General features: G+C 40.1%; 3 protein-coding genes across 4 annotated transcripts; 1 reads left to right on the top strand and 2 right to left on the bottom strand.

Annotated features, from left to right (window-relative positions):
• Positions 1-1,308: 1,308 nt before the first annotated feature.
• Positions 1,309-6,082, top strand: klhdc10 (kelch domain containing 10). Its single transcript, XM_058626198.1, has 9 exons — positions 1,309-1,564; positions 3,107-3,328; positions 3,444-3,598; positions 3,745-3,893; positions 3,982-4,066; positions 4,232-4,298; positions 4,374-4,421; positions 4,502-4,641; positions 4,741-6,082. Exons 1-9 carry the CDS (start codon positions 1,474-1,476, stop codon positions 4,948-4,950), a joined length of 1,167 nt encoding a protein of 388 aa, XP_058482181.1. The 5' UTR covers positions 1,309-1,473; the 3' UTR covers positions 4,951-6,082.
• A 921-nt stretch (positions 6,083-7,003) lies between these two features.
• Positions 7,004-14,615, bottom strand: cax1 (cation/H+ exchanger protein 1). Of its 2 annotated transcripts, none has more exons than XM_058625367.1 (20): positions 14,473-14,615; positions 13,123-13,299; positions 12,071-12,201; positions 11,467-11,569; positions 11,262-11,378; positions 11,115-11,176; positions 10,832-11,020; positions 10,571-10,756; positions 10,311-10,410; positions 9,884-10,025; positions 9,602-9,785; positions 9,366-9,465; positions 9,117-9,235; positions 8,964-9,001; positions 8,641-8,882; positions 8,177-8,313; positions 7,699-7,793; positions 7,497-7,575; positions 7,282-7,390; positions 7,004-7,181 (listed from the first exon to the last, which is right to left on the bottom strand). In XM_058625367.1, the coding sequence occupies exons 1-20, from the start codon at positions 14,546-14,548 to the stop codon at positions 7,108-7,110; spliced, it is 2,460 nt and encodes an 819-aa protein (XP_058481350.1). In that variant the 5' UTR covers positions 14,549-14,615; the 3' UTR covers positions 7,004-7,107. The 2 variants fall into 2 exon arrangements, with proteins under 2 accessions (XP_058481350.1, XP_058481351.1); XM_058625368.1 differs by having other exon boundaries at positions 8,755-8,882.
• Positions 14,616-15,604: 989 nt separating this feature from the next.
• smo (smoothened, frizzled class receptor) lies at positions 15,605-26,040 on the bottom strand. The gene is made up of 12 exons (XM_058625693.1): positions 25,107-26,040; positions 23,589-23,788; positions 23,157-23,366; positions 22,898-23,070; positions 21,795-22,014; positions 21,592-21,715; positions 21,391-21,483; positions 20,692-20,800; positions 20,115-20,300; positions 19,041-19,189; positions 18,488-18,622; positions 15,605-17,944 (listed from the first exon to the last, which is right to left on the bottom strand). Exons 1-12 carry the CDS (start codon positions 25,375-25,377, stop codon positions 17,334-17,336), a joined length of 2,481 nt encoding a protein of 826 aa, XP_058481676.1. The 5' UTR covers positions 25,378-26,040; the 3' UTR covers positions 15,605-17,333.
• Positions 26,041-27,627: the final 1,587 nt, after the last annotated feature.

The raw sequence follows: 27,627 nt of genomic DNA, 5'->3' as shown, positions 1-27,627 counted from the left end.
AAATGTTATCTATGTTGTGCCTTTTTCAAGTTTTGTTTTATTTGATTTAAATCAGGACAAAAATTTAATACTCTTTCTTTCAAACTGCCTCACTTGACAAAGTGACTTATTTTATAAACACATTTTAGTAGTCTATTTTTTGATATTCAGTATGATTGGATACAATATTTAGTTTAAAGTGACTTTTATTTTATCAAGAGTGTCTGCATATGAAGTTGAGTTACTGTTCTGCTTATTACTGTATTACTTAAGTAAAAGTATCAAAAGTAATTTTCTGATATAAAATGTACTTAGATTTTAGAAGTAAAGGTATAAAAAAAGTGAGTGCTCAGTGATGAGTAGTCTTTCAACTGGAAGGTTGTGGGTTCAGTTCCTAGGCCCTGCTAGTCTATATTGTGAATGGCAAAACTGTAGTGTAAAGCAACTCAAGACTAAAAAAGCTCTATACAAATACAGACCATTACCAACTCTTCTTCCTCTTATTTTATTTGGTAGTAACGAGTAACAATTCGAGGAATTGTGGTGGTGTAAAATATACAATTTATTTAGCTAAATGCAGTGGAGTAAAGGTAAAAGTTGCTAGAAATATAAATAACAAAGTGAAGTACAGATATGGGAATTTTGTACTCAAGTACATTACAATACTGGGTTTAGTTACACTTACAATAAATATTAATTCATGTCAAACTGTGATAAATGACTTCAAACTGCAGAGGGCATTAGTCATTTATAAATACTGAGTACATTTTACACTTGTTTGGGTTGGGGTTTTTTGATGGGAAGGATTATTAATTTCAATTTCAGAATCTTTCTAAGGACTAGGTATGTAGTGTGTTGTGTTTACTGTATTTAGTGTAAAGTACATGTTAAACAATATTTTTTTTTACTGTTTGCTTTTATACTTTAGTAGCTTCCGGAACATGTTGTTTCTTTCTTCTTTTTTCAGAGCAAAGTTCAGTTCAGTTCAGTTCAATCCAATTCAATTCAATTCAATTCAAATAACTATTTTTCCATAAGGAACTTAATTTGTGAGAATACACAGTGTATCTGTACTTTTGCAATACATCATTTCCAACCAAAACAATCAAATTTTAGTCAAATTATTCCAACATGAGGTTTTTCATTTAAATGTAATTTCCATCTCACTGTATTGTATTTTTGAGGGCCCTTGGCAGATACAAATAACATAGAGAATCTCTGCTGTACAACTCTAGAAATTATAAGACTACAGTCTAGACTTGGTTCGTAGTTGTTTTGGAGACAGACCATGAGACAGACACGCGCGGCCCCGCCCATCACTGATGACGCACCGTCCCCAAGTAGCCCTCTGATTGGCTGATGGTCTGACGGCCGGAGGCTAAAATGTGTGGCATCAAAGGGACAAAAATGTGAAATGACTTAAAAGGTTTTACCAGCACTTTAGTAGATGTGGCTTTTAATTTTGATGTGACCTTCTCCAGGACTGGATAAACGATGTCGGACGCCGAAGGTGCTCGCAGTCCTGACCAGCTGAACAAATTCGAGAGACTGACAGGCAGGCCGCCGCACGGCGAGACGCTAGCAGGTTCGTTGACGGCACTGTTAGCAGAACATGCTAACCTCAGATTTGAATCTATGCCAGTTTAAATTTGACCATTTTGTCACGAAGCGCTTGACTACTTGCTATTACTAGTACCGCTGCCGCTTCATGTTTATTTGCTGCACGTAAAGAGAGTAAACGCTGCCTTAACTGTCGACATTGCTAGCCATGGCATTCGAGCTAGCAACATCAATCATGGTGCTTGTTTATTTATATTTTTTTATAGCTTTTTAAAAATCCCAGCTAAGCTAGAATCATTTCTGTCGTTATACAGTGAGTGAAATATTGTCTCGAAACTGTTGTCTTTTCAACTCTTTCACTTTGATGGCTTACAATGAATGCGTTTAGGTATCAGCTCCTACACTTTAGTTTCTCTTCACAGCAAACTACAATAATAATAATCATAAACGTAGTAAATAAACAAGTAAATGTACTGTGAGGACACTTACAGACCCCTAACCTTTACCATGTCCCCTAAATACCTAATCTTATTTCTGTCCTCAACGTGTTTGGAACAGTTTTATTATGAATTATTATTGTATATGTATAGTACTGTAGCTCCTCCTCTGCATTACTTGTTTCAGTGGCTCCTCCTTTAAAACTTTTAATTACCTTATTACCTCACGATACATGGTCCACGATTCAATGATTCTGTGATAATCACTGTATATTGCAAGACAATCATGTAGCGATACATCATGATATCTGTCTAACTGAAGAAAACCAAACGTCTGTGAGAAGTTAAAAGTGCAGGATTTCTCTATTTATTCACAACGTGAAGAACAAAGTGCATAAAGTCTATGCATTGAACGTGGATGGGGCATCTCTTTACGTAGCTTTCTCCACCATTGTCCCACTGTAAACTCTTTCTTCTTCAGCCAAGTAATTTCTGCCTAAGTTTCCCTCATTCATCCGAGTAGTGCTGCCACAAAGACACGTCAAGTAGCAACACCCGGTGTGTGAAACTGGCAGGGATGACGATATATTCCCAAATTGATATTTTGACCCATTCCTATTTTAGGGTGCTCCATTTTAACCCTCACATAACCCTAAAAACAAGTCTCACCCCTCTAAAAGCCCTTTGTCCTGAGAGCATGTCCTCACAAATAAAGTTTTTTTTAAACTAAAATCTCCCACAAGGAGAGTAAGAGCTGATCATTGATAAGTATTCTGTGCAGAACACAGAACTCAACCAAGTTCTTTCTGTGACGTTTCCCTGCTTTTGGTCACATCATGCCAGGACAGGCATCTTGTTGAATAAGAAAATAAGAGTATACTCTTATTTTCTTGGCTGTCCTGAACAGTATTATTATTGTTATCATTATCCTTTAAGGAGCTTTTTGGATTAACAAACAATTAATTTGGACATTAAGTAAGACCTGTATGGTAAATTGAATCGGATTATTTTGTTTTGACCTACTTGTATTTTAGGAAAGTCAGGAAAGCTTTTATTGTTGGTTTACTTGTAGATGTCTGCACATGTTTCTCTTTTTGTCTCCTATGAAAATTTGGATCCTCCATCTCCAGGTTATCGCACTCCTCCTGCCCGCAGTGGGCATCGTTGTGTTGCAGACAACACAAACCTGTACGTTTTTGGAGGCTACAACCCCGACTACGATGAGTCGGGAGGCTCAGACAATGAAGATTATCCACTGTTCAGGGAGCTGTGGAGGTACCACTTTGTCACAGGTTGTTGGCAGCAGATTCGAACAGAAGGCTACATGCCTACAGAGCTGGCATCCATGTCAGGTGAAACATTTTATATCCTATTTTTTACAATAATGTAGCTATAGTAAAATGTATTAGATTCCTGATATCTGTTGAAATTGTATGGAAAATAATTATGTTTATATTCTTTATTCAGCTGTTTTGCACGGAAACAACCTCCTGGTGTTTGGAGGCACTGGGATCCCCTTTGGTGAAAATAACGGCAACGATGTTCACGTTTGTAATGTGAAGTACAAGCGATGGTCTCTGCTCAACTGCCGTGGGAAGAAGCCTAACAGAATCTATGGACAGGTAGCTACAGAAATGTAGTTTGTATTCCATGTTTCCGCCTTCTTAAAAAAACAGGTTTTTTTTTATCCAATTATTGAAAGATCTAACATTTTAACTGTGATTACTGAGCTACCATATATTAGACTTTATTATCTTTTCTCCTCCAGGCAATGGTCATTATTAATGGCTTCCTGTATGTGTTTGGAGGAACGACGGGCTACATCTACAGCACAGACCTGCACAGGCTGGACCTGACCACCAGGGAGTGGATCCACCTCAAGCCCAACAATCCTCCTGACGATCTCCCTGAGGAGCGGTAAGCTGTAATGCTCACGTCCGAGCTCGTCACCGTTTTCATCGTTGTAGGAACCCTATCACATGGCTCATTGTTATGCATGTCACAGCTACAGGCATGAAATAGCACATGATGGACAAAGGATCTACATTCTTGGAGGAGGGACTTCCTGGACATCTTATCCTCTGGACAAGGTACTGGGCTTTACACCATGATGTCACCCCAAATTTAAAATGTTACATGGGCAAAACTCTAAACAAATTAGTTTTTTTTTTGCAGACAATTTTACAACAATTAAAAAAATTCACATCTTTATGAAAGGTCACCAAAGCCATGGTAAATACACTCTCTATTAACAGGTGCATGCTTACAATCTAGAGACCAACTCCTGGGAGGAGATCACTACAAAACCTCATGACAAAATAGGTGTGTAACCGTTTCGTCATTACCTGATATTGTTATGTTCTCAGTCAAACGATTCTAAAATGTTTGTTTTTACAGGGTATCCTGCTCCTAGGAGATGCCATAGCTGCGTGCAAATACGAAATGGTGAGGTGTTAATTATTTGAAGGTTACTGTCAGCTACTCAGTCTGAACAATATCAGATTGTTTATTTTTGTCTGTTGCAGATGTATTTATCTGTGGAGGCTACAACGGGGAGTTGATATTAGCTGATCTGTGGAAGCTCAACCTGCAGACTTTCCAGTGGGGTAAATTACCAGCAGTGATGCCCGAGCCGGCCTATTTTCACTGTGCTGCTGTCACTCCAGTAAGTGTAATGCTACCTTTTACTAACTGTTGTCTGTGTCTCAGCCTCTATTTCATATAAAATGTGCATCTTTCTGTCTTCCCTTCACTCTGTCTTTAGGCTGGCTGCATGTACATCCATGGCGGTGTTGTAAACATTCACGAGAACAAGAGGACTGGCTCTCTATTTAAGATCTGGCTGGCAGTGCCCAGCCTACTGGAGCTATGCTGGGAGAAGCTCATCAAGGCTTTCCCCCATCTGTCTTCACTTCCCACCATCCAGCTGCTCAACCTGGGCCTAACGCAGGAACTCATTGAACGCTTGAAATGAGTGGCACAGTGGAGGATGGACAGAGGAATGGCTGATTTGGGCTGGACTTAAGGGGATGAGGTCTGAAAGAGCACAGAAGTTGATTCACGACAAAATTCTTGGGGAAATGCCCTCTCACTCCCCTGCCTAACATAGCCCTGCCTTAAAACCAAAAACAGTGGGGTGCCTTTTTTGTTTTTGTTCATTGTTTTTTGCAGTTCCAGTGACAATGAGGATACAAACATGGAATGTTTGGTTCCTGACATGATGCCTTTGTGTCAAGTATGAAATCCTGCTTCTCATCAGCCAAATTGACCACTGGAGGTACTTTATTTTGCTCCATGTTTTCACAGACTGCCCTCTCCCAATTTATTTTTAACCCACTTTCTCTCTAACTTTTAGGAAATCAATGCAAAGGAAGAATGCATGTATATTTATTTGAAAGACTAGATCTGTTTTGGGGATATTCTCATCACCTGAAACTGCTGTTTGCACACACTGTCTTTACTTTTTTAATAGAGGGGACAAATGGTTTTAAAAGTGGCACAGAGGGTTTGAAGAAGGCTCATGCCAGTATTTTTGCAAGTTTTAGTCAATTTAATACAAATGTCATAACTTTAATTGCTGTTGACATGCTGTAGTTTGTTTTTTTTAGTTGGAAGTGTTTCAGTTTTCTCTTTAAGGTATTCAAATTAAACCCATTACTTTGACTGTTTAGCTTATACTTGCAAAATGTTGACAAATAAAAATTAGACATAACCTTCACTGTCGGGGATATTGAATCTGAAACCTTCAGTCTTTCCTTGTTTTTATATGAATGTGTTTAAACGTGTTTGCCTTGTGGTAAGGAAAACACACTGGAGTTGGTCGTAAGCACTATTATTTGTGGGAAATTGACTATAATCTGAAGAAAGGGTTGAATGTTGGTTGTCTGAGCCCTGGTGTTTTCATTTTACATTGTTACAGTATAGACTAATCTGGGAAAAAAAAGCTAAATGGAAGGTGGGTATGTAATGAAATCTTTCATCATGTTTGCTTGCAGCTCTCATTTGTAAAGTAAATCATGCAACCCATCACTGTGAATTTGGTGCTCTTAAAATAAAAAAAATATTTAAATGCTTTTATTCAAATAAAGACTTGCTGTAACTGTTAAGTTTACTCCCTTTCTTGTCGTTTGTCACAGGGAGTCACTTTAGTAGCAGACTTGTTAAAACATCTGTGTGTACTGTACTCTAGTGCCTTTCAAACCTGATGAAGTTGAAATGTTACTATGATTAGCAGTATTAAGAGCTTTTCATGTTTAGACAAATGGGTTCTATTTTGGAACATTTTCTGAATGATTTAAAAGTGAACATTTTAACGACTAAAAATAAAAAAAATACACCATATTCAGTAAATATGCTGGTAGTTAAAATTATGACTTGTCAGGGAGATATAATTCTCTTCCTGTCAACATTGAGGCAGCACAAAGTCTTCTGAGTATTAATCCTACAAGAACATCTGTACCATTTTAAAGGTTATATTTAAGTGAATTCACCGTTGCCAAATAATACTGCACCTTGAACAAAGTATGATTATAAATGATGGAGAGGGATGTTACTGCACTCCCTCAAATGCATGGATTTGCCTGCTTTCTTCACCCTACCTTTATGTTCTAAAAACAAAATGTGTGCTCCATAATGCTCTTTTTATAATATCATCATCATCATCATAACTTTACTTTGAGACATAGTTCTAAGATGATAGTTGTACAGTAGACTTGAATGTGAATGTCATGTTGGAGTTGTCAATAAAAGTGTTCCGTAAATAGCTCTGCTCCATTTTCTTTGCCTAACTAGTCAACGTCACGATCCACGATACAACCCTTTGTTTTTAAAACTTGTACTGCATGCACCTGTTGCTACGTCTATTGTGAATTGAGACACACACTAGATAATGGCTACAATATACACAAATGCCTGGTATATGCAATGTGTCCAAATGCCAGTTAAAATAAATAAAATACTAAAACCTCAGATGCATTTTTTTTTCTTTTTTACAAACTGCATTTATTATATTCAGTACAAACCACAAAGTACACAAAAAATAACCCTAACCAGCACATTTCATTTTCTTTTTTTTTAACTTTAAACAGCACACAAATATTACATAAAGCAGATTTTTCTTGAACAAAAGAGATCAACAAGATTGTGGAGAAGGAGCAAAGAAGTAAAGTGCCAAAAGGATGAGGTAAATCACCACAAGAGCAGTGCCTGGAGACAGAACAGTCCATTACAATCCACATTTCTATACATACATGCACATTTATTTTTGATGTTTTTCAAGTGATGAAATCAGTTTTGCTCGACTTACCCTGAAAGTAGTCACATTTTCCATCCATGAAGATGTAATTGACCAGGATGACACTGAAGATGCTGGACCACAGATGGATATCACTGAACACGAGCACAAATCCAACATCCTAGAAAGTATTACATATCAAAGTCAGCATCACCATGGATGCACAGGGGAAATATCAAAGCTGTAAAAATAAAATAAAATAAAATAAAATAAGCATTTAAACTCACATAGAATGCATTGAAGAGGATAAGCAGTGGGATCTGAATCATGCAGACCTGGACAGCAATGCAACTGCCCACCTCAAGGCTGCGGGACCAAACAAAAAACACACACAAACTTTGCTGTATTTCCCCACTAAAGTAAGAAAGATAAATAAATTCATTTGGTTTCTCTTACTGCCACAGTACAGCAGAGAACAGTCAGTCATACCTCAGGCTGATGTTGTTCTGCAGAGCAAACTGGATCCCAGTAACAATCTCAGGAATTTCTGGCACCATGGCCAACACTGTGACACCAATGAAGCACTGAAAAAACCAACCAAACACCACAATACAAAGACAGACAAGTAAAGAGAAGGTTAAATCAATTATAAAACATAAAACAAGCATTACCTTAGCAGTTTTAAAATATTCTAGCTGCAGTGTGTATTCTTCTTCCTCAACAAATGACAAATCAGTATTATCAGCAGTGCAGGAGCGGGTCGGTGCAAGGAGCATTTATCCAGTTAGTCATCTGAATACGCAGGTTTTGGGGTTTTTTTTGGAGCAGAAGAATTAACTTCCGAGACCTTTCTGAGGTCTCACGTTGCCTCTGTGTGTTTTTAATATAAAACAAGTCACTTACAGTGCCAATCATACTGGAGGGTTTCCATCCTCCAACCTAAATGTCTCTTTTTTGTCTTTCATACCTGTGAGACGGACGAATGGGTCAGAATGGGTCCGATGTTCTCTGTGCTGAGGTCAGCACAACAGGCCATCAGCACCGTGGCAACGATCAACACCGCGAGAGCCCTCCATCGTGACCAGAGGACGACATGGTGACCTCCTGGTGACGTTAAAAAAAACACACACTTCTAAGACTCGCGAGCAGGTGAGTTTAACATTTATGACTTACCTTGATGTTGACGTTTAAGTTTCGAAACACATCCATTCACGATCAGAGCCGAGACTTTCCTCCTGTAACTTTACCCTCTTTCACTCTCTCATGCTTCAGAGCGTAGACATGCACAACAGGCACAAGAGGAACATCTTTCCTTTTTGCAACTCCCCATGCATGCGAGCGGGTTAATGAGGCAGGCAGCAGGCAGTTAGGACCGCTACGATAAACAGGACATGCACACACCACACACACACACACACCACACACACACACCTTCTGCGACCTCGCTGGTGGTTAAAATGCTGTCATTTATACACGCGTTGACAGCATACGGATGACCAGCAGTAACCGGGGGGCAGGTGAGGACGTCCTCTCGTGTGTACTGACCATGTGCATGGCCCCCGTGGCCGTCACTGATGTGGACATCATAGATGTGGGAGTGGGTCTTCAGTGTGAAGATGAGGCCTATCAGGTAAGCAGCAGGCAGTAGCACAGAAATGGTGTACACCAAAGGCCTGAAAAACATGGGTTTCATCCCCCACCATTAATAGTAGACAAACACACAGCAGAATCTATTCGAATTCATTCGTTCTTACTCTATATGTAAGAGAATGGTGTGTGCGTCAGTTCCAATCTGAGAATAAAGAAAGACAATGAAAAGTTTAAAAGTTATTTAAAGTAAAGTTTTTAAATATTTTTGTATGCAAACACAAGCACACAAAGCACAACGAAGAACAGGTACAAGTTACCGTGTCATAGTGACAGTCCTTGCAGACTAAGGGTACGCTGACATTGCTCGGGATGCTGGTGCAGCTCTCACACACCAGATTACCGAACGTCTTCGAGAAAAGGGTGGGAGCAAAAACACCTGTGGACACAACGTGTGCAGCACGTGGGTCACATGTTGAATTTGATGAAATCTTGGATTGTGCTCGTGGCTGTAGACAGACAGACAGACAGACAGACAGACAGACAGACAGACAGACAGACAGACACACCTCCGATGGATATGAAAAGCAAAGCCGAGCTCACTCCAGCCGAGCGACTGTTAAACCGCTGCTCCCTGTGCTTGATTCCACCGATGATCATGCAGATGCCCTGTGCAGGTGACACACAACACACATGGATGCAAGAACACACCCAACCACATCAGACCTGAATCTCATGGATGCAAAAATCAAGAAGGTAAAGCGTCATCTGCCCCACGATCCTTCCTGTTAGGCACTCAACTCACAGGTATGAACAGAATACATCCAAGCAGGGTTCCAGTGAGAGCCGCTTTAACGATCTCTTCGTAACACTTGTTCGAGGTCTGGTATCCCTGGAGCAGTGCTGTAATGTAGAACGTCATCTCAGTGAAGGAGCCAAAAGTCGCATTCACCACGGCTCCCACTGCAAAGTTACTCTGTGCAGAAATGCTGTGGACGCACGCATGCAAAAGGATAAAAACAACAATGCATGACAACGCAGAAGGCAATCAAACATTAAAGAAATGAGCCAGTTCTAAAACACGTACCTGGCGATTCCCATCCCGATATAGTAAGACAGAGGAATGATGGAGGTGATGGCTGTCGCAAACTTTGTCTCCGCACTGAAGTAATAGTGGTCATGGTCAGTATAGCCAATAATCAAAGTGATCAATACCAGGGGAAGCAGGTCTGTAGGGAACACGGACTTAAGGAGAATAAAGAGACGGCATTATAAACACCAGTACTGATGAAGTAGTGTTGATTATTTACAAAATGTAGCGCACAGTGTTCTCCAATTAAAAGATAGTGTGATAAAAGTCAGAAATGAGAAAGAGTTTGAGTTCTTGTCGTTTATGGGTTATTATGGGTTATCATGGGTTATCATGGGTTATCCGGGCCTCCTCCTTGACCCCTGCACTCGACCATTACAGTATATGAAGTCTGTGAAGGTCCAACCACCTTGAAGAAGGATACTGAGAGCAAAGATGTTGATTCCATGTACAGTGTATTTGCAGTAATACACATTACACGCCTGGTAGCAGCACAAGGTGACTCTGTACTCGAATTCAGTCGTCTGGAAGACGGAAGATAAGACATTCAACATGGAGATGGTGAGGGATATGACACACGTTTATAATTGAACACACATTATTTACACAATGCAAAAGCAAGTGTGTCCAGTAGAAGAACACTGCTCGCATCCATCTCTTTACTGCCCACCCCGCGCCCTGTACCTTTGACAGCTTACGGATGGTGACGTCCTCTGGTGCCATGAGGAGGACGGTGGTCAGCGTGCGAGCGTTCATCTTAGCAACTGGGATGGTGAAGATCAGCATCCAGGAGATCACGCAGGCAAGCGAGTGGACCACAGCCAGCACAGGGTAACCCAGCAACAACCAAACATACGTGCTGACGCGACACTGCAGGAGGCGGACGGAGAATGATTTGAATGAACTCAAAATGTGTCGTGATAATGTTTATTCTGCCTTGCGTACCCAGTGCTTTGACGTGGTTTTAGTCGGTGGTTGTGGGACGGGAATGTCCAAAGAGACCGGGGAAGACACGAGAAGGGGCTTTGTATCCTTGTCACTGGTGAGGTCCCTGCTGTCCTCGGTGTCCCCCTCTTTAATTATGACCTCACACTTTGGCAGAATCACAGTGGATCTCTTCACTTTACCACCGGCCTGAAAAAGGACATAAAAGCATATTGGGAGATTTAAGGGCTGAAGCGTATAAAGCTTATGAAGTATTGTGCATCATCAGAACTCCAACTATCACCTTCTCTATTGCCTTCTCAAAGGGCCAGAGAAAGTAACAGGCCATCTTCCAACAAAGTTTGCCTGGAAACAGGAAAGATGTTTCACTTCATGTCAACGTGCTGAGGGAGTGTGAGCGACACAGTCATTCACAGAGCAACACACGTACCATAAGGAGCGCAGACGACTGTTAGAAACATGACAACACAGAGGAGGAAGTAGAACAAAGATATCCACCATCCAAATAAAAACACATAAATGATGTTTCCAAAGGTAACCACCGAGCCTAAAAGAGAGGAGACATAACATTCAGGTTACTGCTTCACATTTCACTTTACAACAACCACCATATTTTGTTTTTATAAAATAAAGACCTTTTAGAGGCTTGGCAACACTTAAATCAGTGTACAGCTCTTTTGAGGATCTTTCTTCAACGGGCTTCTCTGTGACGCTGCCTTTCCACTTCCTGAAGCCAAACTACAAAAAAAACAACAACAATAAAACATTCAATAAATATGCTGCGCTGATAGAATGGTCTCATAAAGTTTTACTATGAGAACTTCAGATTTAGGAGGAATCCATCAACACAAATACACAAGGGTACAACAGTTAAAATTGTGTTTGTATCCTTTGTTGTTTTGTTACCTTAGAATGTGTCCTTTATAGTCCTTCTGCATGTGTTTTGGGTCATTGCAGTGCCACTTGTCCCTTTTGTCATCTTTTGTAGGCATTTAATTTGGGAGTATCAAGCGTATAGGTATGATGTTGCAATATGCAACTTCACCTCTAGATGTCACTAAATCATACACTCAAATGCTTGAATGTAACTTCATTTAAAAAGGGTGAAAACTGTCTTTCACCTTTTAGGATTAACTCATGTCCAAAATAAAAACAACCCCAGGGAGGACTTGTCAAACATCCTGCGACAATAGTCTTTTTTTTTTAATTCTAGAGTAAATGGACCCATTGGTGGCTCACCTTGTAGTTGTTGGCCTCCCTGTGAGCCTCCACTTCATTCTCAGCTCTGATGGTGGTCTTTGTCGTGGCCTCATGCCAACCTTCCTCTGCGTACTGGGAGGGAGGAGTGGAGCGGGCCGAGGTGCCGTGTCCTGTTACGCAAATCACAACCGTCAGTTAAGGCCAAAAAACAGCAGCAGATGATGATTTCCTTTATCTCCGTCTATATTTGAACACCTCCATCAGTCTACAAGGGAATATCATTGTTAAAAAAAGACTAAAAGGAGTAAATATGTGGAATTGTAAAGAAGATATAAAGTTTAAACTGAGGATAAAGCAGTAGACAGCGAGTGAGTGATCCTTAAAAAACATTTTAGACAATTGTAAAAAAAAAAAAAAAATGACATGATTTGGTTCACGTTGATTTGACTGAGTTTTTAAGTTTTAGAAAGAAGGAAAAAAAGGAGAAAGGATCAGAAAAAGTTGTTGACTTGATCTTCGACTTTCATACATTCAATTGTTATCATTTAAAAGACATGTTACTGTCATTTCTGTTTCGTTCGTCTTAGAAACTAAAACAAAAATATGAGATCTGATTCAGTTTAAAACAGAGCAGATAATATTCAAAAACAAAAAATAACTTACTTCCAAATTCAATAAAAAGACGTTGTTTTCAGAGAGACAGGCGGGGCTAAATGTAAAAATGCAGCGTGCCAGGACAACTTTAAAAAGTATGTGTGTTATGTGTGAGTTTATAAGAATATACTAAAATACTCATTTTAAATAAATAGAAGGATGAAGAACAGCCGTTCTTAAAGCCAGACATATTCTTGTGTTGTACTTGTATAAACTTGTATAAAATACAAAGTAAATATTTAGTAGAAGTAGTAGTCTATAAATTGAGTTTGAAGTTTATACTTCAGCCTACTCCTTTTCAAACATGTGACCAGAATGAAATGGAAATGTGTTTGAAACAAAACAATTTATTCATGAAGTACCACCAGTTCATTGTGTAAGAAGGGTTTCTATGGCAACGATGCTCCTTTCTGGCTTCAGCTACTGTGTCATTTTACCTCTGTGCACAGCGAGGAAGCCTTTGGGCGAGTAGTGGCAGAAGTGCGGCACGGCAGCGTCCGGGGAAGGCGTCGCCACCGTTCCCAGCTCTGGATGATGGGGGCCCACACAGAGTCTGTCCGTGTGGGGCTGTCGCTGTGGAAACCGCCGATGCTGTTCAGGATCAACATAGTTCTCTGAATAAGGACAGAGCATGGAAAAAAAAAAGATTAAAGCATATAAACCCCACAGTTTTCAGCAGTGTAACAGAAAGTGAACACAGAGGTGATGCGTTCAAGGTGTGCAGGACAACTCGCATCCAAGGGAGACGGCCAGAGGCTCTGCCGTGGGAAATGTGTGTGACTAACAAAAACCTCCTGAGAGTCATGCAGAGTGTCCTCTGTCCCATCAACTGCTGCCAGCCAAGACTGATCCTGTTAGCCATGCATTGCTGTGACACACATGGAAATAAGCACATTTTTGTGCTATGATTTATAAATAAAAATAGGAGGCACTGAGACTGCAGCCGCTAATGTTGGTCATGAGAAATCTAGGGTAGATTTTGGAAGTCAACTCTAAAGAAGAGTGGAGTCTACACGTGTGAAGGATGTGAAGACACCAAATACACACACTCACATTAAAAGAAGACAATTTACAGTAGGTTAAACACTCAAACTACCAGAAATGATGTATTATTTGCATATCATTTCAATAAGTTACTGAAAATAGATATGTAATGTCAATATAGGTGATAGTAAACAACTGTGAATTCTAGTGAGAAAATGTAATAATTGACCGACAAAAATGGGTGTAGCTGTTGCTGCAAACACAACTTCAAAATACATTAAACAAATGATTGTTTTCAAACAAAAAACCTTTTTAATTTGCAATCTTATTCTATCTACACCAGTTTTTTTTTGTTTTTTTTTTTTACTCTAATTTGAATTCATTTATCTACATGATCCAGTGTTGTGTATGTGAATGTCAGGCTTCTCTGAGGATAATTAAAGTTGTAGTGTAGTGTAAATTTGCCAATCACTAAGGTTGCAATTTAATTATTCTATTTATTATAGTTTTTTAAACGCAATACATAACTGATAGAAGCAAATGCATGGCCTCAGAAACATCCATAGTTTTCATATTCAGTGACGTGCATCAATCAATGCCTATGATGTCATAAACCATCCTCACCTGGTACCTGTCTGTCTGTCTGTCTGTCTGACCACTATTAAATATAGTGGTTTGGCGTGCAGTTTTTAGGTAAAACACAAAATAAGAAAAACCTCTCTCACTCATGCTGCTGCAGTGAATGTATGTCATGAATAATAATCTTTTATTATTAATAAAAGTTGTTTGTCGTTTGTTCTCACCTGAGGAATCAGCGGCGGATCTTCTGCGGAGGTTCTCCACCTCAGCAGGCCCCAACAACGTCTTTCTGTCCGACATGTTGTCTGTTTACCACTCACTTCTTCGCTTCACTTGTCTTCACTTCACTCCGAGTGTTGCTCCTTAATCGAAGCGTCGAGCTTTCCTGCGCTCTTTATAAACTGCGCACACAATGCGCAGTGACTGCGCATGGACGCCCGGAGTGGGTGGAGAGAGTTTGTATTCATTTACATACAATTCAACACGTTCTAAACATTTAAGCCCCACTTCCTTTCAGCTCAGCTCTGAATTATGTCCATTAAAGATGGATATACTTGGATATGAACGTATATATAAAAGGAAAATAATCAACATTTGAAACTAGACGTGGGATGATACCACTTTTCTGTGTCTGATATCAATATCACAAACTCTGCTCGTACTGATATTAATCCGATATCAGTCGTTTTATGAAGCTGTTAACAACACATTTCTGCTGAGTCATGTCAAACACTAAAGAAATATTGTTCTCACAAAAAAGAAGAAATAAACAGCCCAAAATATGACTCTGCTAAAATGCTTTTGCTGATTTTTATTTGCATTTCTACAGACTGTGTATAGTGAAGTATGCGATAAATAGGATTTTTGGATTGTATTGTATTTTACATTTTTATCTGTATTTGACCGATACTGAGCGATAGATTCCTATTTAAAACTACATGTGAAGACACAATGTAAACTTGCAACTGTGGCAGAAGTTTACAAAGAAAAAAAATTGATCAGTCTGTCGATTATTTCCACAAATCTCAAAAGGACAAATAAGCACCTAAATAATTCACTAAATAATCAATTTTCAGAAGAGTTGACCATTAATTCAGAAGCTGATGGATCGATTACGGTACTTGTTGCAGCAATACTGGACAGTATAGCACCATGGTTCTCAAACTGTGGTACGTGTACCCCCAGTGGTACGGGAGCTTCCTCTGTTGGTACCTGGAGGAAAATCAGAACACAGGGTGTGTGATGGGGTCATTTTGACCAGAGTGTGTAGAAAATGAAACAAATATACAAAAAATGATTATAACGTTGGGGAGAACATCTGAGAATCACTGTTAGAACATAGAACTCACACAAACATGACAGCTTACTTTTATTTTCATGAAAAACATAAACAAAACAAAACACTTACTCAATAAAAGGTGACAGTAAATGTGTTTTTTCCTTTCTTTCTTTTTTACACAGCTAGCAGGCGGAAATCTAAGGGCAACACTGAAAAAGGTCCAATGATACATTTTTTATACCATTTAATAACAGACGATTACCTTTTAAAGGAATAAAAAGTAACATACTTCTCTAATTGATCGTTCATTTCCTGATCGTCTTTGAACGTAACACTTTTGGACAGATATGGTTTGACTATATTGTGGATTTCATAGTGGAGCGCTAACTACTGCTAACATAAATAGTCGTCTGTCAAACACTTGTCACGCGAGTAACTCGACACATTCAGCCGTTTCATTGGCCAAGTCCTGATCTAGCACAGTCTACTGAAGCCTCATTTACTACAGCGAGAGTGAAATGACAACACAAAGTGACATTTTGGTAACAGCACATCAGTATCAAGGGATTCATTATAGATCTGTACAAATAATACCCTTATTGAGAAATCTATCAACAGCCTATGTACAATAAACACATTTAAGGAGGGGTAAAAAGCCACAGAACAATAGCATGTGTTGTTCAAATGAAGGTAGAATATATTTCTGTGCTGACCGCAGTGTAAAAACCACCAGAAAAAAAGAGTTTGCATTTGGACTGAAGAGAGTAAACCGCACATGAAGCCCAGTTTATAGTGAAAATAAACGACAAGGAGAAACACGGCTGTAGAAAAATAATCCTATCAAAACAATTGGTTTTTTTTTCATTCTGTAATATACAAAGAGAAGTCAGTCAGTTTGTTTTTACCTAATTTAACTGCAACAAGTGTTGGTTTTGTTGCACCAGGCAACAGATGACGTGTTTAAGCCACATTTAGTTTTTTTTAAATGGCGTCAAAAGAGTGAAGTTGATTCATTAATGATTTGTCAAACTAACATTTATTTTAGTTCTTTCTGGCTTCACTTCAAGTCCCAGTGTGCACTCGTTTAGCAGTAATATTTATTCTAATAAAGCAATGGGGGCGTAATGGTTAGATAACACACTGTACATAAACACTAACACTTATGGGCTAAATAGTAGGAGGAGGAAAGCAATAGAGGCTTACAAACAATAACATATAATACAAGAGGAGAACCTGTGTTTGAAAGCAGCCTGTAGTTTGTTTTGTTTTTAAAAAACTGTAAAGGTGAAGTATATAAGTCTGATTTTACGGACTATTAAACTCTCAAACAGTTTCATAGCATTTCACCTAAAAAAACAAAGCAACTTAAAACGTAGCACCCACTGTGTAAAACATTGAAATACGAAACATTGGCCGTCATAAATGTTGTCATGTGACTGACAGCTTATAGGGTTTCAGACTATATATAATGAATATATATATCGTTCCTCGCCACGTACAGTTTAGCTGCCTCATGTCTCATCACTGTGGCATTACCGTTTGAAATGATAATGACACAAATGACAAAAAAAAGTATTTTTCCTTAACTTATTCACGACATATTTTTTTCATTTTATCGTTTTCCTTTTTTTTTTCTGTAAAAACACAAAAAAAGAAAATGAACAGCTCAGTTCCATGGTGACGGCTGGACGTCATCATTTGGGTGCACTTTAATAAGGATTTTCAAAGTATCCAGCACTTTTTTTTAATAGCTTACTGTCTGTGTACCACAAAGAAAAAAAGTCATAAAAGGATGTGGTTTTTCTCTTAAAAGTCAGAGTCAGCATCCATTAGCTCCGCCTCCATTAAATTGGTCCGGGAGTGGATTGGTCCATAGCCAGTCCTCCGGCCCGCTGGTACTCGGGCCACATGGGCCAACCTCTCTGATAGACCGTCTGTAAGATCCACCTCTCGAGGGTAGTGAGAAGATCCGTGATGCTGCCAGGAGGACGTCAAGGGGGGACAGCGTGGGCCAAGACCCAGATCCTCTGGACGATCACTGAGGGCCAGACGATTGGAGCGCAGGCTGCGGCCGTAGCTGACGTGGTTGCTCTGGTAGGGCGGGTAAGGACATCGCTCCTCGCAGGGCAGAGGGTGTGAGGTTTGGAAGTCTGGGTAAGAACCTGGCAGGACTTCCTCCTCCAGCTTCTGCTGCTCCTGTAGATTGGCGACCAGGCTCGGGTGACAGGGCAGTTTCGGCAAACGAGGCACGGAACTGCGGCCGAATTCGCGCTGGCGATACGTCTGGTGATCCGCCCCCTCTTTCACCGGACGCACCTCCTTCTTCCTCTTCTTTTTCTTCTTCTTCCTCTTTATCATCTCGGGTGAAATCTCGGCCTCCACCATCCACAGTCTGTTCCTCTCCTCAGGTGGTGGCACTGTGGAGAAAATGTCATCAACCTCAACCATCAATCTCACTTTCTGATGTACATTTCATGTGTGTGAAATTCAGTGTCTTTGTGTGTTACATTTCCTTTGCTAAATGTTGGAGATTAACACGTTTTTCAGATTTTTAAGTCTTTTCAACTGATCTACAGTTCGACGCCGCGCTCATGACTCTCTTAGTGACGACACAGTCTATCAAATGTCACATTTTAGTATCGGCTCAGCTCGCTTGGAACCTCACCAGAGCAGGTACTAAAAAAAAAAGCACCAAGTAAAAGCTACTGTAATATTTCTTAAAGCCAAAATGTGTGTCAAATGACCATTTTAGATCAAATATTGTCCCGACGTTTGCAGATCATATTCTGCAGACTGAGGAAAACATCTTTGTTTCTCACAGATCTGCACAAACATCACACAGTAATCATTTTAAATATCTTATTCAAATGAAAATAGGAATAATTTTGTAATCCTAGGACCAGGTACGATTGCTAATAGAAAAGCATGTACTGTAGTAAGTATAACATCTCAGTTCTCACCTGGTGTACCAGTAGGAGTCACAGAAATGTCCTGAGGCAGGATGGCCCCTCGTCGAGCAACGATCTTGGTCACATGCTGCGCCCATGCTGATGACATTTCATTGGAGGGTTCGTTCAGTTCAAAATTGATTCCAGCTATGAACGACAAAAAAAAAGCATTAAATTCAACATACTCTTACAATGGCTCCCCTGTGGTGCCTCAACAGCTCTGAACTGCTCCAAAGTAAATAAACGCGGCAGCTTATTCAGCCGTCGTTCACTTCTCAGCAACAGATCTAACAGTCGCCTCTGATCGCGCAGCATTTAAATAACACAATAAATAACACAGTGACACAAGGAGGTTCATTATTTCATCAGTACACCATTTGAGTATTGCCATGGTTGTGGTTTCAATAATTCACCACAAGGTGGCAGTGCAGATGAGGCTTCCAACTGTTGATAACTCACTCCAAAGAGTGGAGGATGAAGTCAATACTCGTAGCATCAAAGACTAATTAAAATAGTCTAAGTCTGTATAAAAAAACAATTATTTAATGTTTTATTAGTCACTCACCCACTGGCCCGTCATGTGACACCGTGTGCATGCTGAACGACAGCTCCTTCTCTGGATCCTTGTGGAGCTCTTTCCTCATCGCAAACGCCTTGGCGATCATCTTGCTCTTCTTGATCCGCTTGGGTTCGTTGTCACTGCGGCCGATAATCCTGACACGAAAACGTGAAGCAAACGAAAAGAGTGAGTAACCAACTCACCAGGAACCAGGAAACATCTTACGTGTTCTCCCAATTTGTGTGGCTACTGAAAACCATTGATAAACCAGACTTAAAACTAAAAACAACAATTCCAAAGCTGGATTATTCAGTTCTTTCCTCCATAACACAGTAATACGAGTGTGAGTGTGGTTATACATCCAGGGATTTAATCCTGAAGTATTTCAAGATTTCGGCTAAATATCTATGCTTCAGTGTTTTCAACTCTGACCTCTGAGCTTTTGAGCTTGAGGTGTCTTTACTGTCATTTCAACATCAAAAACGACAGAAAAAACAAGAGTCCAAGAATTCAGCACAATAAATAATAAATAGTTGTTCAAATAAATAAATAAATAAAATAAAAGAATTGAGCCAGCCACAAAATCAATGGACAATGGGCACAACAAAATACTGCCATCTACCAGGGAAGCTGATATATATAATTCATAAATAAATAGACAAATAATTATATAACAGTATTACACACGTGATAACATATTTATATGGACAATAAAACTTTAAAAATTAGTGATATCTGATGGTGAAACTTCAGATAGAAAGACTTGTTTCTATTTGTTATCATTGTCAGATTTTGCTTAGAAATGCTAAACACACACTGATTCGTCACTTCACGGTTGCTGTAGAAACATGATTCCTTGAGGCACGAGCCTTGTCTAAAGTACCTGTAAAATGCTTATTCTAAGGCTACAAACAACAAAAAAGTGATTACACACATATACATACATACTTAGGGTAAGTATATTCAGTTTCTGCAGTTAAAGAACCTCCCAAATGTCATTAATGTGACATGTTCTGGGTACGCAGCCACCATACGCTCACACTTGGTGAGTGAAATGATAGAAAGAGAAAGATTTCTCACTTGCACCAGGTGCGTTTCCAGATCAGTATGGTGGCTTTGGTCCAGACCCAGGTGCTCATAGCGATTCCCGTCCCAAACATGGAGAACAGGTTTATTTTCTCCACCATGAGGCTCGGCCGGTTCTTGATGGTGCATTCTGGGATTGGCTTGTTGGTCTGAGAGGCGATCGTCACGTTGGCTTCACACCTGTGGGAGAATAACACAGACGCACGGTCAGGTCAGTGTCCACGCGACGCTGCGTGTGCGTGGTTCATTCAAACGCTGGTTCTGGTGAATGAGGACGACTGTTGCATGGCCGAGCAGGAAAGAGCTGTTTACATTTTTGAGGCTAAATTAATTGCACTGCAGCCAGTGTCAACACTGTGGGGGGGGGGGGGGGGGGGGGGGGGGGAACAGGGCTGCATTCACAGTCGTGAGTTGAGCAGTTTGAGCAGTGGTTTGGAATCTTACCACAATCAAGTTTTGTGGATTTCTGCATATGATTGGATGCAAAGGGGGTCTATGACGACGGAGTAAGCTGTGAAACAGACAGGTGTAAAACCTCTGTTTACAAAAGAAAAGAGAAAAGAAAACGTACAGCACATATTCCCTGAAGCTCCTCTCCCACTCAGCCTGGTTAAAGAAGTCGTAAAAGTGGCAGCCGAAGGTGATGAGGACAAATCCAAAAGCGAGGAACCCGAATATGCCTGACAAAAAAGAAGCAGAGCGGCAAATTACATTTCAACACCAATACAACTCATACAGAAAAATGAAAATGATTGTATTGATTATTCCTCTCATTCTCAGGATAGTTCATCAGAATGACCCACAGTGAGTTCTGGGATATCCTATCAGTATATCAGTTGTGTACAGTGTGTTCTCTGTGATCAATGGCAAACTGATACTGACACCATTAAACAGGACATTTGTTTATATTCAACAGGTTTAAACATTGCACTCCCAGGACTGTTTCCACACTCTCTGTCCCCAGTGTACAAACAGACACATCTGGTTTTCTGGATCATTTCAAATTCATTACAATCTAAATCACTTCTGTCATTAGGCTCTCTAATGTCGGTTTTATTGTCTTATTGCAATTTGGATGAGTTATCTTTGTTGATTTTGTTGTGTGTGTGTTGCCCAGGACACCCTTGGAAAAGAGATTTGCAATCTCAATGGGATTATTCTGGTAATTCTGGTAAAAAAATAAAGCTTCAATAATAAGTACAACTCTGAGCTTCAGCACTGGTTAAAAACCACAGAAATGGACAAAAAACAACAACAACTAAAAACCTACCGAGTCTCAGCATGGTCTCGTTAATTTTGCTCGCTGCTTTCTCACTCAATAATCCCGGGTGGTTACTCTTGATGGAGAACAAGGTCATGACGCCTAAAAACAGAGAAAGTCACTTCATTAAATCACTGTGACAAGATCAACTCATGCCATGATGCTGCTGCTGCTGCTGCTGTATGTGTGTGTGTGTGTGTGTGAACTGACCCCGAATGAGGAAGTATCCACCGACAACAAGCACAACACCGATGGGTGCCAACACAAACCCGGCACGGTATCTGTAGTTTTTGTAGCCGACGAAACAGATGCCGCTCACGGAGTCTCCGTCCACCTGTGGAGCAGCGGACAAACAGTTTCACTCACTGCGGCAATGAAATGAACGCATTAAAACAGTCAAGTGTGAGAGTCACCTCGGCGATAGCCAGGATGGCCACAGTGAGGATGAAGGGGACGGACCAGGTGACCATGTGGAAGTAGGAGGTCCTGCCCGACAGTGGCTGATGGGTGGTGCCCAGGGCTTTGAAGGACGTGTGCCAGGCATACGTCAGCATGACGAACCAAATCACACCCGACATCAGCGAGTAGTAGACAATGATGAAGATGGTGACGCACGACAGTGTCTCTGAAGAGCTGCAGAGAAGTGGACAAACATGAGTGGGACTTTACTTTTTGTGTCTTTGCAGTTCAGTGAAGATTTGAAGGCGGAGTCATCACAGTGGCCGCACAAAACCGCCGTGACTCTGTTTTATACGCGACGCACACAGACGAGTGACATAGTCACTGAAACACAGAAGCATGGTTTGCGACGCGGCTTTCAGCAATGCTGTCACTAAATACACCAGACTCCTCAGTTAAATGATGAAGATTTTAGACATTTCATTGTTAAATGATGAAGATTTTAGACATTTCCTTGCTAAATGATGAAGATTTGAGACATTTCCTTGCTAAATGATGAAGATTTGAGACATTTCCTTGCTAAATGATGAAGATTTTAGACATTTCCTTGTTAAATGATGAAGATTTTTGACATTTCCTTGTTAAATGATGACGATTTTAGACATTTCCTTGCTAAATGATGAAGATTTTAGACATTTCCTTGCTAAATGATGAAGATTTTAGACATTTCCTTGCTAAATGATGAAGATTTTAGACATTTCCTTGCTAAATGATGAAGATTTTAGACATATCCTTGTTAAATGATGAAGATTTTAGACATCTCCTTGCTAAATGATGAAGATTTTAGACATTTCCTTGTTAAATGATGACGATTTTAGACATTTCCTTGTTAAATGATGAAGATTTTAGACATTTCCTTGTTAAATGATGAAGATTTTAGACATTTCCTTGTTAAATGATGAAGATTTTAGACATTTCCTTGCTAAATGTTGGCAGATTAACCCACGTTTTCAGGATTGTTAAGTCTTTCTAACTGATCTACAATTCGGCATTGCACAGATTGAATCTTGATTTTTGTGATCAATTTTGCTTTAACTGCTTGAGGACGTTTGCTTACGACGGCTCTCCGAGGCGCATGGTGTTGTCGCTCTTGCACACGATCTCGTCGCGCGCTCCGTCGAGGAACTGTGCCAGCCAGCCGATGCTGCCCACGAAGAAACAGGCGTTGATGTAGAAGAGAATGACAGCTGGGTAGCGGTTGGAGTTTTTCCAGTCAGCAAGAAATGTAGCCTGAAAAAAAGAAAAAAAGAAAAGGTCAAAGTTAAACCTCAAGATCAAAACAAGTCAACGATATAGGGAGTGTACTAGTGTTTCACCAGGGTGAAGAAGGTGCAGAGGAGGGTGATGGTGCCGAAGTAGGCGATGTAGATGTGCATGTCGTTGTGCTCGGCCTCAGTGAACAGAGGGTTGTCACACTGGATGCCGCAGCCCTCCACGTCCTTGTACCAACTGGACTGAATGTCCGTCTTCACCAGAGGAGCCTCACACTGACCGGATGTGTTGAACTTCAGCTTCTGCACCTCGTTCTGCACAGGGAGTCAGTTCACTTCAGTCAGTGTGTGTAAAGTTACAAAGTTACACCCTGAGGTGTAAAAATGAGTGACATTCAACTGGTAAGACTTTAGCTCGTAAACAACGAAAGACTCCTTTGTTCCCGCTCGCCTTTACCACGAGCGGCAGGAATCTACGGTGGCCTTTACATACCAGAAATGACACATTTTTATCCGTTCACGTAGTAAATTTCGTACCGAACATCCGACAGGGAAGTGGTCACATTTGAGGAAGTTGGGCCAGCCTCTCTCCTGGTCCACGATGCTGCACGGCCGACGTGTGGCCACACACAGACTCTGGCTGGGCAACTCAACGTGACCGTTCTCACACTTGGGCATGTAGACGGCACAGAGCAGCGGCTGGATGACCGACCAGCAGCGAGGAGCGTTTCTCAGTCCTGAGCGTGAGAAAAGATGACTGAGTTATCAAAGGTCATGGCTTGTGTGTGTGTGTGTGTGTGTTAGAGGACAGTGACTTCATGTTATTACAGCTTCCTACATGTGACTTCACCCAATGTCTTTCAACATACAGCGGTTGACCAAAATGGGTTTTTCTATGGTGGAAGCAGCCATTTTTCTGGCCATTTGATATAAAAGAAATATAACAAATTAATAATATAGATAATAATGCACAAAAATGTCCACTGCGACACTAGTAGATAGAAAAAACACTAAATGATTTTTTTAAATGAACGTTTGGGTGAAAAAACTAAGTTTCAGAGCAATTTTATCAGCATTTATCAAGTTTTTTGGAACACAAATGTCTAAAAAGGGATATTCATGTGGCCAGTGCAAATTCTGAGATTACAAAAATCTGCCTGATGGATTCATCTGTTGACCTCTTATAGAGGATAAAGATATTTTATTTTATTGACATAAGAAGTGGGGGATAAAGAACTTAATGGTAGTAAATCAACACTCCAACGTCAATATACAATTGCATACGTATTAGTAGGACTCACATACGATCCCAGAAGTGATAAATAATGCAGTGCAGTGTATTTAGTAAAGACTAGTCTGCATGACACATGACAAACACAGTCTGAGAATTAACCTAAAAAATAAAACTTTTAATAACTAGATTCTGTTATTTTGTATATTTTCTGTACATATTACACAACCATGTTGTGTATATTTAGCTTTAGCACAGTTTACATTGTATACATGATTCTATATTATACCAATTCTTATATTTAATAGTGTTTTCACACTTTTTTTAAGTTTATAATGCACACTAACTATTTGTTACCTTTATTTTGCAGGGGATGGGATTATAATAATTATTCTTATTCTTATTAGTATATAAATAGAAGATTCAGTCCCTCTAATGTGCTAAATGAAGTGTCAGTCACAGCTGTCAGTCACTGACAGGTAATTGTTGAATAATGTGTCCTGCAGCAGAATAATCTGCACCTCGTATTCCTGTATTGTTCCCCTCACTCACACCTATGAGTGAGTGCTTTTTGTTTCCTTTAACCCTTCATTTCCTCCCAGACTCCTCACTCCTCCTCGCCCATCGCAGCCTATTGTCACTCCAATTAACATTATTAACACATTAAAGCGAAGAAAGCACCTACACAGGGACCAAATATGGGATTACTACAGAACAGTCGTGTTAATCCTGTGTGAATGTGATCTGTGTGTGTGTGTGTGTGTGTGTCCACAGTGTTGTGATGCTATTACAGGATGATACAGAAGACTAGAACATCTTCTTACCAGACCACATGGTCAACTTCTCAAAGGCTTCTTCTTGTGTGGTGGAGTCTTCAGCCAGGACCAGAGAGGTGTGTGTGTACGGCAAAGGCGACCCCAGACATGTGTTGTACTTCAGGGCCTCACAGGTCGTCGTCTTCTTGCAGTTGTCCTCAAACATGGTGCCGTTAGGAGACAACACTGCCCCGCAGCCGGGGAGCCAGGCAGCAGCAGCGAGCAGCGAGCACAGCATCCAGTGAAATCCAACAATGGAGCTCCAACTGTGGGAAGACATCTTGGGAAGCAGGAGAGCGAGGGGCCGAATAAAAAGTGATTTACTTGAAGGAATTCTTCACTTCTAATGACCTCGTTCCCACAGAGTTCCAGAGAGGATGATTCCCTTGTTTGGTTTGAAATGAGTTTGCAGACGCGGCATGTTTGAAGAAGATCTGCGCTGCGCTTCAAAGTTTCCTCTCCGGGCCACTTCTTTTTTTTTCTTGTTTTTTAATCTGCACTTCTTCTCTTCTTTCTCCTCCGTTTCTCGTTGAATCCGCGTATTATCCACACAAAAACAGGCGCTCAGTTGACTTAAAATGAAGTCTTCATTTGGTTAAAAAAAAAAGAAAAAGAAAAAGAAAAGAAAAGCATGAAGGCCAAGGAAAAAGTTGCAGACTCGCCCTCCCCCCACTTCCAAAAAACCTGCCATGAAAAAGTCTGGATGTGTGTGTGTGTGTGTGTGTGTGTAACCAGATCTCCAGCTCCGAAGCTCCGCCCCCTTTTTTTCCTCCACAGCCCCCTCTTTTTAAACACAGGCAAGAAAAAAAAAACAAGATGATAACTACGCTCCTACATCTTTGTACATGAACACGGAGGTGATTTCTCCTGTGTGACGCGGTGACGCGTCTGCTGAGGAGCTGCTGAAGCTCTTGTTGTTGTGTTCTCAACCTCTGGTATGCACATGGTCGCTGAGAGCCAAAGCAACACAACTCTCCCCTCCCATCACATCACATCACATCACATCACATCACCCCCCCCCCCCCCCCCCCTGCAAGTGGAAGAATGTGTCTGAAACAGCTCAGACTCTGAAAAAAGTTCAGTCTCTCATGTGAGAAGATGTTTGTTGGAGTGTGAAGGTGATGTGATGAGAAGCACGTCCCCCCACACACACACACACACACACACACACACAGAATCACCTTTAGTTTGGACCTCAGGTGATTCTCAGGTCAAACAATATTATAATAATATATATCTGCTTTTCATGCAGCAGTGAGTTACATTTACAAGAAATGATTTAAAGGCAAAATAAAGGTAGTTTTCTCTTTACAAATTGTTGTTATTCATCCTCTATACCGTGCTTAATAAACGTATGTCATGAAAATAGAAAAATACTAATGCAACTATAAATGTTATTGTTATTTATTCGGCAAACAACAAACTGAATTCAACCTTTAACTGTAATTTGACATTTTAAATCAAGAAATAATGATATATGTGAAAAATTCATGGATAAGAACAATAATAATAACATTTTATCATTAAAAATAGAATTTCAGTTTAAGAGCTTCGTCTACATGCCGGTGTCTTAACCATAACAGAAACAGCAAAAAAGACTGTATGTTCAAAATTGAGCTTAATAAACTTAACTAAATTAAACGACTACTATTGCACTCAGGCAATCCATGCTGGATTATGGAGGTTTTGATGGTTTATTTAATCCAATGAATCAAACAAACAAATGTGTCTCCTACTAGCTTCCTGCCTTTATACTTAACAGTGCCCGAATAAAGATATAAAAAAACTAAACATTTTAAGCAAAGCAATCTTATCAAAACAGAACTAAAATAAGTTACAGTAAACAAACTTACTAAAGAACAAAAACTAATAATAAATAGCTCCAACAATTACCATTGAATGTAGGAATAGGTCAAAGTTCATTTATATAACGCACTTAAAAACAATTACTGTGTAAAACATGTAAACAACAAGAAAACATGAATAAGATTCACAAAAACAAAGATATTTGCACCTTAAATGTTTTTTTCCAATAACTTTAACTATAACACAGCATCGTAAATAGAGTTTATACACATGCTCTCTCTCACTCTCTGACTCCATATCTATTAAAAACTGCAGGAGCCTTTATTTTGAAAATACAAACATGCTATAAAATAGATAAGAGAGCATGTTTGAGATGGTGATGGACAGAGCTTCCTCTCGTCCGGTAAAGGTGGCTGCAGAAATCTGAATAGAACGTGAATGACACATGACAAGTAGAATCAGTGGACAGTGCACAACCGGAGATGCTTTTGTTTCTCTGAATCTGAGATTAATAAAACTTTAAGTTCAACTCAGCTCCCTCCTCTGACTCTCTGTGTGTGTGTGTGTGTGTGTGTGTGTGTGAGAGAGAGATTCAGTCTGGGCCTCCTTAAAACCCCACAGCAACATGGCTGCCTGAGTGAGTCAGAGGCAGAAAAAAGTAGGGGGGGGGGGGACCACACACAGGCCAACACACACACACACACACATTTACTGTAACTCACTA

This window comes from Solea solea, chromosome 3 (assembly GCF_958295425.1).
Source record: "Solea solea chromosome 3, fSolSol10.1, whole genome shotgun sequence".
Taxonomy (NCBI): Eukaryota; Metazoa; Chordata; class Actinopteri; order Pleuronectiformes; family Soleidae; genus Solea; species Solea solea.
The sequence above is the reverse complement of the archived record's forward strand: the minus strand, read 5'-3'. Positions and strand labels throughout refer to the sequence as shown.